This window comes from Dipodomys spectabilis, unplaced genomic scaffold, assembly GCF_019054845.1.
Source record: "Dipodomys spectabilis isolate Male_0828 unplaced genomic scaffold, ASM1905484v1 ptg000132l, whole genome shotgun sequence".
NCBI classification, from domain to species: Eukaryota; Metazoa; Chordata; class Mammalia; order Rodentia; family Heteromyidae; genus Dipodomys; species Dipodomys spectabilis.
Genome location: NW_024870809.1, coordinates 4,286,883 through 4,301,924, shown reverse-complemented (window position 1 = coordinate 4,301,924; position 15,042 = coordinate 4,286,883). Strand labels below are relative to the sequence as shown.

General features: G+C 40.0%; 1 protein-coding gene across 1 annotated transcript in view; it reads right to left on the bottom strand.

Moving 5' to 3' along the window:
* The window catches only part of Gucy2f (guanylate cyclase 2F, retinal), an 89,743-nt gene extending 77,002 nt beyond the window's left edge, over nt 1–12,741 (bottom strand). The window contains exons 1-2 of the mRNA XM_042690053.1: nt 11,927–12,741; nt 978–1,279 (exon numbers count right to left, since the gene is read on the bottom strand). Coding sequence (XP_042545987.1) covers nt 978–1,279; nt 11,927–12,656 — 1,032 coding nt within the window. The 5' untranslated portion in view covers nt 12,657–12,741. The remainder of the gene's footprint in view (nt 1–977; nt 1,280–11,926) is intronic.
* Between the last annotated feature and the right edge of the window lie 2,301 nt (nt 12,742–15,042).

Here is a 15,042-nt window from a genome sequence, read left to right as displayed (position 1 = left end):
TATATCAAGAAATCAAAACAAAGAAACTGCCATATGCGTTTTTCTAATCGAACTGACTTCTCTTGCCTCCCTATCTCTCATTTTTCGTCCTATTTGCATTCTTCCTCGTTATTTTTGTCTTTGATTGCCACCCTTTTCTCTGCTTTTTTCCTCTCCCTACTCCTTTCTCTTCATCTGGACTGTAAGTGGCTATAATTTGAACTTCGGTTGCCTAAAATGAAATATATTTATACTTATGTGCACATATATATGTACAAATCCTTTTTCCTGTATTGGAAAGGAAGACTTCTTTTCCAGCCCAAATGATTCCTTACCAACCAGTTTATTTACCCACTGACTTATTCATCCCTAGAAAGGAGAACTGAGTTACTTTTTAATTTGCTCGTTTTACAAGGGGCATTTAATATGCATACATGAAGCCACTCTTATCTTCTTAATCTTGGGAGTGGACTACCTATCGGAAGTGTGTTGCTTCCTTCCCTCCTCCAGTGGTACAGCAATGCTAGTGACTAGATGAAAATTTAATTCTCAAATCCAGTATTTAGAAGCTCAAATGCCTACAAATAGAAGCTATACCCTTCAATAGTAGCATTATCAATAATAAAGTTGCCATTTTCTTCTCATATTGCTGAATTCCTTCAGAACCTTGGTCACAAATAAGACTATTTCAGACAGAGGCTCCCTTGAACAGTACTGGCGTATGGTAAAGTTTTGTTGCCCTATTCTTAAATATATTTTGTTTGGGCTTCATGACTATATCTTGTTGGTTGCTTGAGGTTAAAAAAAAATCTACAATGTGTCTTTGTTCTTTAAGTATTTTCTGTAAGGACTTAAGTGTTTTCTATAAGGAAATGCTGTTGTGATTTGTATCTGCTATTGATTGGGTTTTCTTTGGAATCAAATATATAGATAGGAAAAACCCATTGTCCCAATTTTTGAGGTTCTTAGCTCATGAAAACTTGTGTATCTGCACTTACTTGATGTGACTCCAGTTTCTTGGGAATTTCACCATTAGCTGCTGCTTCTGTGTAGGCTTGGTAGAAGGTCTTTTCTTGGGACTCCACTGTAATGGTCAACACAGCATCATAGGCTTCCCGGAGCTTCTTGTTGTTCTTTAGGACCTGGTAGGGGGTGTGCTTATAAGGTAAACTGTAGAGCAGGGTATCATAGGGAACAAAGACATAAGTTCCATCGGTCATTTTCAGATCATGAGCCCATTCCAAGAGGCGTGTCTGGGTCTCTCCCCCAATCAAGGCCGAGTGCATACACATGATGATTACTGAAAAAAAAAAAAAGCAAGGAGGTTCTGGTAGTCAAATGCAGCAGCAAAAACTATAGATGAGGAAAATAAATGAATAAACAAATTTATAAATTATTTCTTTGCTATACCTCCAAGAAGAACAAGTTATTGAGGTCCTGAGCTGAGGCTGAGGTATGTTCAGGAACTCTGGATAAGTGGCAGGTAGCACAACAAAGAGGCATTGGGGTTAGAAGTGATAGGTTTATTACCCTAATACAACCATATATTAGCTGAATACCTTTGAGTAAATTAACCTCTCTCTGCTTCAGCCATAAAGTAGAGAGGTAACCTGGGCTTCATGGAGAAGTAGTGATGATTCAAGGAAACAATACACATAATGGGCTTAGTACATGACACAATAAACAGAAGATACTAATGTGCCTAAGAATACAAAAACTAGAAGAAGAAGGTGGAAGATAGTCCCTTCGCCCCTACTTTTATTCTCCACCTCCTAAAAATATGCTTTCCAATACATTTTGACCAATTGTTCTCACCCTTACCAAGGGCACTGTAGACAATGAATGACACTAAATCATACTCATCCATAAATGCTACTAATATTATGGGTGATCGGTTCAACTTTTTAAATCTAACTTACTTATAATTGGAATTACTTTGCGCTCAATTTAATTCTTCTTAGATTTATGAAACAATGTTGTTTGGCAAAGTTATGCTAGAATAGAGTGGATTAGGGGGGCCACGGTTGAAGAATGGCAGCTAGATCATGAGACTGAAAGTCTTATATCTAATTTCTTCCTTGGCATGCTAAATGAGTTTAGTTTAAGCCCACTTGTGCTTCAGTGCCCACATCTTTAAAATGTAGTTTCCAGTGCATTTCACAGGTACATTGGGTAGTTTAATTAGATAAAGCCTGGCAAGTGTTCTGAGCTCCTTGAAGAAAGGCAAAAGTCCTATTGCCATTGGTAAATATTAATTATACATGCTTACATGGAATCTTTAATCTCAGGAACTAAGTGTGCTTAACTACATTCAATGAGTGGTCTTGGGCATTTACATATTGCTTCATCTGTTTTCAAAAGCCTGTTTTCTACACTTGTTAAATACTCTGAGAAAGTTTCCTTTTGGAGCAATGGCTGGTATCATTTATTTTTTCAAAGTAACTAGTAAGTTATAAAATTTCTTCAAATACCATACATACACCCACACACACCACATCCCATAGCACAGCATAAACTGAGTTTTTAAATGACCATTAGCTACTTCAAAATAATTACTGTAAGAGGTTTATATGCATTCTAATGCTTAAAACTTCTTTAAAATTTTCTAAGGATATCTTTGGAGCTTGTCCATGAGCCAAATAAGAAATTCAACCTCAACTGCTCATAATGACATATTATAAAATGGGTGGAGGTAATGTCAGGGAGAATTAACATGGCAAGAGTTGGATTCAGAATGAGAAGCTAGGAATGAAGGCATTATTCTCTGTACTTGGCTACACCATTAAACATGAATTGGGTCATGGTAGCCCTAGTCATAGTCCTGTTAAGAGGAACAAATGAGCTAGGCAATGTGCTTTCATTGGCCAATTCATCTGACAGTATTCTTAGCAAGTAAGTCAGTATTAGCATATTTTTCCTACAAAGACAGATTAAATGACTTGATCAAGGTTACTTAATACAATTCCATATAAGTTCCTTAGGGGATATGAAAATTAGTGCACGGAAAATGTTAGAGCTAAGTCCTTTTGTGTCAGTTGAACTACAGAAAATACTTCAGTGTATGTAGCCAGTGCTATTAGTATGTAGCATCCAGATACACACTTCCCTATCTCCTGGGAGTTTTAGTAACCAATAGCTAATTAATTACCCACAGCTGAAGGGACGTGTCTTGCCCAAGATCATGTGTCTTTAGCCAAGTCCTAGGGTTGGCTCAAGCTGATTCATCAGAGCTTGTGGTTAAATTTTCAGGGGTCCCTTGAGCCAGCTAGTATCATTTTAGTAGCTTGAACTTGGTCATGAGAGGAGTGATTACACAATGGAAATCAGCAAGTACCACAAATCTGGATCCCCACCCCTCTCCCATGAAGGAGATGATGGTTACAAAATTGTTAGCACAGCCAGGTGCCTGTGGCTCACACCTGTAATCCTATATACTCAGGAAGCTGAGATCTGAGGATTGCAGTTCAAAGCCAGCCCCAGCCAGAAAGTCCATGAGATTTTATCTCCAATAAACCACCAGAAAACTGAAAGTGGTACTGTGGCTCAAGTGGTAAAGCGTTAACCTTAAGCTGAAGAACTGAGGGACAGTGTCCAGGCCCAGAGTTCAAGCCCCACAACCGACAAAAAAATATATTACCACATATATTGCCCTCTTTCTCTGGGTTTGACTGCACCTAGTGACTGGTATACATGGAGTCAAAAAGACCCAGACTCCTTATGTCCATTCTGGACAATACTGAAGGGTCTTCCCAACTCTAGAGCTCTGTGTAGGATTGGATAAGGCCTTTGAGGTGAGTGCATTGAAGTTCAGTTTTCTTCCCAATTGACCAACACTGTCTCCCCTCACAGGTGTCACCCTTGGAAGTATTCAAACAAATTTCCTAAATTCATAGTTCCATGGATTTCTTGAGATGTTTGGGTCCTTAAGACTAGGAATAATCTTGGAAGTGATATTTGAGCAGGTAGATACTACCTAGATCATCATTAACTTACCCAAGACCTGAATTGCTTTATTTTTCTTTCACTGGCCCATATTGATATCGTTTTAGATATAAACAGTCCATTTTTTTGTAACTAGAAAGACCCTTTGAGACCATCTAGCTCAACCTGTCCACAAGGGGAAATGATCAGTCTTCTCTTTTTTTGGCGTGGCAAAACCTTGCCATTGAACATAAAGTAGAAAGCATAAATACTGAATGCAAACAACAGCATCTTAATTTGATAGATTGAGTGCTTCATGAACAGGGATTTATGGATGCATCTGTTCTACAAGATGGTTTTACTAAACAGCTTTATTATCTTAAAATTACATTCATTAAAATGGGATTTGACTTGTAAGTTATTGTCAGGAAAGGATTAATAGACAGACACCTTAAATCCTAGACAAGGATTGGGTCAACAGGTGGTCACCAAATAATACTAATTAGTAAGTTCCTGTCCTGATTGTTAACAGCCAAGACATTCTATCGCCAAAACAGGGGCAGGGAAATGCACACTCCTAAGATCGCTTCTTACCAATTATGATATTCACAATTTCTCTAGACTACTGGAGCCCCATTTGAGCTGTTTGGCAGTTGTGTCTTCATCTTCAATGCTACTATCAGGAAATGTCATGAAATTCCAGGAAGAAGCAATTCCTAAGTCACTCAACTCCCATTTTCTTCTTATATTGAAGTAGTCTGTCTAGTATTTCCTTAAGATAGAGGACTTGTATTACTCTAAAGATAAAGCTCTTTTTTCTCTCTCACAGTTCTTGCTATGGAGTTCCACACAGAGAAAACTGTGCCTGATCTCACACTTTGTGAGAAAGAAATAGTTTCACTAGTTCTGAAGAGGCCCTTAAGAGCCAAATTCATGGCCAGGCGCAGATGGCTCATGCCTGTAATTCTAGCTACTCAGGAGTATGAGATCTGGGGATCACGGTTCAAGGCCAGCCCAGGTAGGAAAAGTCCATGAGAATCTTTTCTCCAATAAACCACTCAGAAAACCGGAAGTGGTGCTTTGGCTCAAGTGGTAGAGCATTAGCCTTGAGCTGAAGAGCTGAGGGACAGCGCCCAGGCCCAGAGTTCAAGTGCCACGAGTGACAAAAAAAAAAAAAAAAAAAAGAGCCATATTCATATGTTAGCCCTCAATATTATTTTCACTGGTACAGAAACCCTCCATTTTAATTGCCCTTCACCTTCTTGTTAACAGTTTTATGTGCACTCACTGAAATTCATTGTAACCTATTTCATTTTAAAAATTGTTGAGATTGACAGATTCAGAGGAGGGATGGGGGAACATACAGATTTTTTTTCCAAGTCTCTCCTTTCCCAGAATTCCCCTCCATTTAGCCGTATTGTAAAAGTAAGTTCATATTCTCTTCGCCTCAGTGTTCTCCTACCCTGTCTATAAAATGGCTCTGTAAGAAGAGTGCTAGTTTATTTACCATAGCTAAGATATGGACCCAACCCAGATGCCCCTCAGCAGATGAATGGATCAAGAAAATATGACATATATATATACATATACATGTATACACACACACACACACACACACACACACACACACACACACACACACACACAATGGAATTCTATGCCTCCATCAGAAAGAATGACATTGCCCCATTTGTTAGGATATAGAAAGACTTGGAAAAAATTATATTAAGTGAAGTAAGCCAGGCCCAAAGAAACATAGGTCCCATGGTTTCCCTTATTTGCAATAACTAGTACATGCGTAGGACAAGCAGAAAAGGTGAAAAGCTATGTACATATGACCATATAAGCAAAATGAACCCAAAGATAGAGACATATCTTTTTTTCTTTCTTGCTGTTGTTTCTAATGTATTTATAATGTACCATGTGATTTTGTTGTTGCTTTATATGTTGCTCCCCCATGGTATAACCTCTATTTTCACTGTATTTGATGTCAGTGCCCTACATCTTGTATGTATACTTCTCTAATTTGGGGAGGGGAAGGGAGAAAACAAAATGCTTAAATAAGGATACAGGTTGACCCATTGTAACAATGAGGCAACAAAAAAGAGAAGAGTGCTAGAGGCTCTGGCACATAAATGCTTTGCAGTCCTCTCCCCTAATGTGGTTCAACTCATTTTAAGAGCACTGTACTAAGCAATGCATCAATGTTTTTGTCAGCCAAGGAAATCCTACACATTTTCAGCCTGAAGTTCTGTAGCTACCACTACTTAACTTCTGCCAGTGTTAAACTGGTCCAAGCAGCTCAGCATGATACCAGACAATATTACATTCCATGACTATTCTGCTTGTATGAAAACATATTTTTTTTCATGCCTAGTAAAATATTTATTGCAAGTGCATTTATTACTTTAACATTGCTACCCAGCATGTGATACATTTTAAATATTTCTCAATATTTTGCAACATAGGTCTTTGCAGTTTTGCCTAAGCTGCTATAATTGATAAACCCTCTTAAATAGAGGAAGCCTAGATGTTTAGAGATTTCTTTTACTGAGTCTTCAATAATTTGATCATTACTGATAATAGGCCCATTCAAGAAAAACAAATTGTCCTTTTCTGTTTTATTTGTTTATACCAAATTTTATACCAAATTCTCCATCAGCATTAAGGCCTTTGGCCATAGCAGTATTTATTATTATTATTAGTTATTAGTTATTACTGCAGTAAAATAGGGCCAATGCCTAATGTACCTGAAGACATTTAAAATAATTTAATCAGTAAGAATTTGAGACCCAAAAATGAAGAAAGAAAAACAGAAAGGTTGAATTATATGTCATATAGAGAACACACAATCTCAAGTGCCCATGCTTCTTTTTCTATCATGGAGTTTGAAGTCAGGGCCTGGGTGCTGTCCCTGAGCTCTTTTCCTCAAGGCTAGCACTCTCCTACTTTCAGTCACAGCTCCACTTCTGTTTTATCTAGTGGCTAATTGCAGATAAGACTCTCAGAGACTTTCTTGCCTGGGTTGGCTTTGAACTACTTGAACCATAATCCTCAAATCTCAGCCTCCTGATTAACTTGGATTACAGGTGTGAGCCATAGCCCTGGCTTCCAGTGAGCATACTCAGCATATCTCAAATGGGCAGGAAGCAGGAGAGCATAGCTCTTTCAATAATCCAGTTATCAAAGTGTGGTCCCTGATCTATCAGTATCATTTGAAAAATTGTTAAAAATGTACATTCAGTGGTCCCCAACCCTTTTTCTTTTTGTCAGTGGTAGGGCCTGAACTCTAGGCCAAGGCGCTGTCCCTCAGGAATTCAGTGCAAGGATAGGGCTCTGGCCCTTGAGCCACAGTGCCACTTCTAGTTTTTTCTGCTTATGTGGTGCTGAGGAATCAAACCCAGGACCTCATGCATGCAAGGCAAATACTTTACCACTGAGCCACCTTCCCAGCCCCGGTCTATACCCTTTTTGAAGCAGAAACTCTGTAGAGACACTCTGTTTTGTAAACAAGCCCTTCAGGGAATTCTAACGCAGACTTTGATTTGTGAGCTATGCTTTAGGCCAGCCCGAATATATCCAAGCTTTCCCATTCCCTAACTGTGTGACATTGGGAAGGTTATTTAACCTCTCAGCCTTAGAAATCTTATCTATAAAATTGGTAAGTAGTAGCAATTTCCGCAGGAATTGAATAAAATGATCCATATAAAAACATTGCAAAGTGACTAGCACATAATAAATCTTGATAAATATTAGCTATTATCATTGTTATTCTATGTACAAGAATTTTGGATAGATGGAAAGAACTTAGACCCCAAGTTTATAATAACAATAAGTTATCTAATTTTGAAAGAAAAAGAGATGGCCATTCTGTGTCACATTGCAATGAAGTATTTCCAATTTGGAAGGATTTAAAGGAAGCCCCAAATGGTCCAATAGCCCAAGAAATTCAAATTGAAAGGATTTCACAATCAGCCCAGCATAGGGCTGATAGGCAAAAAGGTAAGGAAAAGACAGGAGGGCTTGAAATAGCCATTTGAAAAGTTCTCTATAGAACTGGAGGTAGGCCTCCTGCTAGCCTTTGTAGAAATAAGAAAAGGAACCCCTCCTGGTTGAATGCAATCCCACAGGTGCTCTGCTTGGGGAGTGAATGCTCCTTTGTACCATTGGACAAAGGCCTCCAGCAGGGCTTATGGTTGGAGGAGCAGAGAGTGGAAGGGATTTTGGGCCTTCATGCCCACTCAGTTAGGTTTCCTTGTGCAGGTCAAAACCTACATAATCCCACATAGTAACTCTGACTGTAAGTTGAGGCTTTTATCTTTGACCAATGTTTCTCCCAAGTCATTTTTTCTGAAATAATGACAACTGACAATTGATCCAAAGATTTAAGAGAACCAAGAAGAGGCTGAACTCCTCTGCTCTGAGACTTCACTTATTTTCTGCTGTTAATAATACCTACACCAATCTACTTCTTATGAGACTCACAGATGTTGTAAAACTTGATAATTAAAATATATCCTGGACAATCTTGAGAGATAACAAATGAGATAATGAATGTGTGTGCATTTCTGTAGAGTGTTGGTTACATGGTTGCTTTTATTGTCTCTGTAAAGTTTGGTGAAAGGACACCTCCATGAGGTTCAGGCAGTAGAGAGTTTATTATGAGAACCAAGCCACCAGCCCACACTAGATGGAGGTGTGCAGAGAGAGGGCTTATGGTGAGGAGAGAGATTATAAAGGGTGAGGGTAGGGAGGAGGTGTGGCTGCAACAGATAAGGAAGTGAACTCAGAGGATGCAAAAGTGACCTCAGCACCTCCCATCGCCCCAGTTACCTCAGATACAGGTGCTGGGTGGGGACTTTTAGGAGTGCCTCCTGCAGTGGTACACACAGAGAAAACAAAAGGAAAGGGCCGTTTTTTCCTAGGATCTCTATGGCCCAACATCTAATAACATTTCTGTGGCTTCCCTTCCCAAGCACTTGAAGCTTTATTATTGCTACTATTATTTAACTACTTACTATTGTTTTGTACTTAGGCATTTTGCTAAGAAAAATACATCCTCTAACTTTAGGAAAGTATCAATAATATATCTGAATTGAAAACATTAATTTACAATAACAAAAACAACACACTAACCACTAGCAATGGCCTATTCTATTCCTTCTATGAAAGTTTACATAGGCTTCTAGAGTGACAAGAAGTAGCCTCATAGCCAGCAAAATAGGAAGAGGTTAAGTTTTACCTTCCTCAGCCCTTCTTAGTAGAGATTACAAAAGTCTCAGTACCTATACAGTTCTCACTCAAGATAGGTAACAGCTAGGAATACTTAGCAGCTTCAACCCCACCAGTTGAGAGTGGCTGGAGTCTCAGTGAGAGATTTGCTTTGATATGTGCCGTGCCTGGTGTGTTACAGCTTATCTCACTGTGATGTTGGCCCAGTCTATACTGACTGGCTTCTGATTATATTTCACCTGATCTCTAGTTTTTTAATGTGATCACAGATGTAACCTGGATAATAGGTCACTTGGCAAGAGTCCTGATGCTCTATTTTTATTCATTTCCAGGACCCTGTTTCTCATGCGTCTACTGGCTAAGGCACTGATCTCAATAAATGACTAAGTGGACAACAAGAACAAGAGCTATTTTTCTTTAACATTGATTTTGTTTTCCCCAGCATCTACAGTTACACTTTCCCTACAAGTTGGCATGCCCTCAGATACTAACACTTAGCTGTGCCAACTATGACTACCACACACTCCTATGGCTGCTGTATACTATGCTGCCTGAGATCATACTCAGTTCCAGACCAACCTACTCCTCAGCTTCTCTGCCCTCTCACCCTTAATCATATTCTTACTTATGTCACTGAGATCCTAGCATGCCTCATCTGAATATAATTATGTTTTGTTAAGAACTAGAGGAAAAAGTTCCTAGAGTACAGAGCTTTTTCTTTCCTTCCTCCTCCAAATTGTGTGGCTATCCTTATGATTCACGGACTTTCCTTTACCTCTTTATCCTAGGATTTGTCCATCAAAGACAAAACTCACATTCCCCTAGTGAATTGATCTATACTGTTACAAAGAAAATACTCTGACTAAACAAAGGTATATTAAGACAGAATTTGCTGGTCACATCAAATAAGGAGCACTTAAATGCAGTTTCATTAGCTCAAAAGCAATGGATCTCAAATCTGGCTGGGCTTTATAAGCACCTGGGAAGGAATTTAAAATATCTTTGCTGGGAGTCCAGCGCAGACTGATCAAAATCTGGAGGTGGTGTTCAGGCTCCAGTTATTTTGCAAGGTGTTCAGATAATTGTAGTATGTGGCAGAGTGAGAACCCTTGATCTAAAGAATGGATTCCTAATGGTAGAACAATAATATGTACATTTCCTACTTCTCTGACTCAAAAGGGTTGTGGATGGTAAATATTGGATCCTAATTCCTCTGTCTGACAGCCCAAAGAGCTCCAGGGCCTAGGTTTATTTAACATTTCATGGTAGAGGCCAAGATGTCATTTCAAACATACTATTTTAAAAGGGAAGGATGTGAAACACTCATGGAATGTAAACTTGCTAGAGACACTGGGCTTCATAAAGCTTTGTAACTTATTATAAAGTTAAAATATTAAATATGATTTTCTGTTTCTAGCATGGGTCCTTAATAGAAATAGTTTTATAATCCACATACTTTGGTGCTCTGTATCTGGCTCTGTTATAAAGTAATCAGAGCCATGCAGATTGTTTAATATTACAGGATCTTATACACTGGAGTTGGAAGCAGACTACTATAGTTCCTGGAACTAAAACTTTTTGCCCTCATCCTCCCATAATGATCATAAATAAAGTCCAATACTAGAGACACTTGAAACCTAAAATGAGTTTCTGGTTATAAGCCAGGCCTAAACTGGATTACTCTCTAACAAGCCCTTTGTTGTGTTAAGGAAATGACTAGAACCAAAACTAAAAGAAATAATCAGTTTGACAAGTAGTTTCTGAGCTATCTATCCTAAAGTGGTAGGGTGACTGCAGTGGGGAAATGAGCAGGATTCCTACTAATTGCTCCCACTTTTAAAGAAAGTTAAAGTGGAGATTTAAACAATCTAAGAGTAAGCTGGGCGCCCTGGGTTCACATTCTAATCCTAGCTACTCAGGAGGCTGATATCTGAGGCTCAAGTTTTGAAGCCAACTCCTAAAGCAGGAAAGTCCCTAAGAGTCATATCTCTAATTAAGTACCAAAAAAACAGAAGTGGAGCTGCAGCTCAAAGTGGTATGGCACTAGGCCTTGAGCCAAAAAGCTCAGCACCTGGGGCCTAAGTTCAAGCCCCAGGACTAGTACACACAAAAAAATTAAGAGTAGAAACATAATTAAAACCAAGTATCATGAGGGCTTGCCATAGATGTAAATCAAAGAATCTCCCTCTAGAGGACCAGGAAGGACCCTGGTCTCCCACATCCACCCAACTTGCCCTTGGAGATCTTTGTTTTAGTAAATTAAGACTTTTTGTGTCACAGGATGCCTTATCCACGCAAGAATTTTATTAGAATGCAAACCTTTCCATGGAAAGGGAAATGCTTTAATATTTAGTCAGTCTTACTATTTTGATACAGTTTCATTTATCAGCTAGATGCTCTCCATGACAGGGAGAAAAGCCCTGCTTTCTGGTGAAGGATGAAACAGGAGGCATTTGGCATTCCCTGATTAGACAGGTTCTAAGTGAGATGTGACAACACAAGGGCGCTAGGCACCTATGAAGGAAAGTACTCAGAAGGATTGAAAGGGTAATCCCTTCTCAGTGACCAGGACTGACCAAAAACAAAACAAAACAAAAACAAGCATGGCCCTCTTTGGCTAGTGTGGTCCCAGGGCAGGGAGGATGTGTGGCTAAACTAGTCTTAATGTCATTCTTCCACACCTAGGTGCTTACAACAGGAACTACCATCTAAGGGGTACCTCAGCCACTGAGTTCTCTGTACCTCTATTGAATCTCTAAGACTGTCTAAACCTCTGACAGGGGCAAACACTCACTGCGAATTCTGTCTGCCTGGCGAATCCGCTGAAGAGCTTTCCGAATGCTTTGGCTGTCTTGTCCTGTAGTCAGGACGACCCCTACAGGTAGGCCACGGCTCCGAAGAGCACTTGCGACTTGATTGGCTGTATGTACCCAAATGTCTTCACCTGAGGAAATGACCCCAGCATGAGCCCACTGGAAATACTTCATGACAGTTACAAGCACTCGAATGGGAGAAGGGAGTATCCTAGAAAAGGTCGGGTAGCTATTCTTGTTGTCTAATTCGTAATTCACACAAGCCCAAGAAAAAATCCCTTTCTCCCAGCTGTTTCCTAGGAGCGAGGCTGCCTCACAGTAGCCAGGGTTGGCAGGTCCAATAAATCCTGAGGCCATCTGGTGGTAGGAAATGAAACTGGATAGAGCCTTCGAAGTCTGGCAGTCTTCATTGAGAATCACATAGTCAAACGAGTAATTCTGGTCAAGCAACTGGTCCCGGTTGATTCTTTTAATTGCTAATGCAGCTGCAACCTCAGGCAGGGCCTTTGAGAACAGAGGATCGCAGGTCCAAGGGCCCACTACCCCTATCTTGTAGGGCAATGCCCACACTTGCTGCAAGAGAGATGGAAGGGCCAGGAGGCACAAGCATCCCTGGAGCTTGAAAGATGCAAAGCCATGCTTTCCCGACAGACTTCTGGGAACCACAAACCAGAGCATAAGGCGAGGCAAAGGCCAGGGTCCCAGGAACATAGCCCTCCTGCTTTCAGTGAGCTAATAATAAGATACTGGAAGGTTGTTCTGCTATGTTGAGGTGAACAACGGTGTTTCCAAATGCCTGTCAATCAGAGAAAAAAGTTTGTTACATTTTTTAAAAGTGCTGCATACTACCTGATTGTAAGATTTGAAGTTACTCATGCTGTTTCTGAATTGAAAGTTTCCTTCCCCAGCCAAAATTCCTCAGTAGATGGCACCCCAATCCATTATTTGCCCCCTTGTTTCAGTAAGACATCTTGGAAATTCAGACTCCTTCTCTGCTCCTCACTTTCAATCCACCACAAGTCATGTTGACTCAATGTTAGTAATATCTGCCCACCCCTCCCAGTGTTGGGAAGACTACACGTGTTAACAATGGCAAGTGTTTATAACAGAGCCCAGCTTCTCATGAGCATTTTGGGAGTCAAATTATGATCATAAGTATCGTTTTCAATATGTCTGTTCTCTTCCCTGCTATGTAAGAGATGGCTGAAAACAGATCACGGCAAGGCAGAATAAGAAGTGCTATGACTGAGGTAGCCCGGACAGAGGCAGACAAGAAGGATTACATAAATCCACACTCAAGGAAAGGAGAGGAGAGGAAAGCTAAAGGGATTCCAGACAGAAAGAACAATCTCTCTCTCTCTCTCTCTCTCTCTCTCTCTCTCTGCCTTAGTTAACATTGATACATTGAGTTCTTTCTGTCTTTATCTGTGCCTCATACATAAGACCATTAGAGTAAGCTTCACTGATGATAAGTTGTATTTCTGGTGTAGCTTGTGACAAGGATACAAAACTATTTAATAGCTCTGAATTTCAAGGATGTCATATTTCCAGCCACAAGGAGTACCCAAGTGGAACTCTGTGGAGAACAGAGGTTACTAGACTAGGAATTCCTAGAGACCATTTATATCCCTAATGCCTAGCCAAGTGTCCTACAGATTGTAGGTGAAATGACTAACACACTTAATTTGACCCAAGGTTACGAATAACCTCAGTAGGTGTAATAAGAGGAAAGAGATGGTAATGAGGAAAATCTTTAGTAAATATTTAATTCTAATGAAATATCCAAATATTGGCATTGCTCTCTTCTGGGTTGATAGCACAGATATACACTGGTCAAGGCCCAATCTTGCTGTTTATTATTGTGTGCTAGTCCTGTTGGATGTGTATTTTGATTATCATCCCTAATTGTGTGAAAAATTCTATTCCAGAAACCAATCTGGAACACACCTGATAATCTTAGAGACCCACCACAATAAGATGCCCCACATTCATACACAGATGAATGCTGGTTTAAATGAGACACAACAGAGATTTGATGGAGGAAGCAACCGCAAAAAATAACATGAGCTAGAGGCTAATGGCTATGTGGGCTGGAAGAAAGATAACTTTCCACTTTACCCAAAGAAAAGCATAGCATAAAAGGTAATGTTACTACTCTCCCCCCAAACAAATCTGAGTAGCTAGTATTGCAAGCGTGAGCCCCAGCACCCACCTACTCAGGAGGCTGAGATCTAAAGATTGTGGTTCAAAGCTACACCAGATAGGAAAGTCCATGAGATTCTTATCTCCAATAAAGTAATCAGAAAAATTCAGAAGAGGCTCTGTGGTAGAGGGCTAGCCTTGAGCAAAGAGAGGCTTTGGCACAGAGCCCAAGCCCAGAGTTCAAGTCCCAGGACCAGAAAAAAACCCAACCTGTGTGTTGGGTTGAAAGCATATAAATGAGATACAAGCTGAACTCTAGTCAAGAGCTACATGCTTCTCTTCCCACCTTTCTCCAGTCCCAGTCATTTCTCTGTTACAGCAAAAGTTGGCAGCCCCTATAGGAGAGATCCCTGTTCTCAATGTATATTGTGACAAAGGTACTGAAGGTATTGAACTATATTGTATCTGTTCTTCCAAGGCCCTAAAAGCCACTAAAAGTGAGCAACGGGGAGGACAACCCCATGAGGGGAACAGACCCCTATTCGCAGCAAAATGAAGTTATGTCCAGTTTTTGAGAATGACAGTCTTTGGAGGACATCCTCCAATTCTCCATTCCTTCATTTGCACAATGGAGGTAAATGTAATCCTTTTGAGATAAGGGATTATAGAAGTTATCAGTTAAGCACACGATTGTCTTTGCTGTTTGGAAATTGGATTGCACTGGGAATCAGAAGATGAGGGTCCTAGATCCAGCTCTGTACTGCTATACCATGCAACTTCCAACAGGTTGCCCCTCCTCCACAAGGTCTGTCCTTTGTTTTCCCTAAATTCTACCACAGGAACTGTAAATCCCTTCCTTCTCTGACATACCTTGATCCTGGACTTCTGACTTCTTCTAGGAAATTACTTTTTTTAAATTTTTATTTATTTTTTATTGTGAAAATACTATACAGAG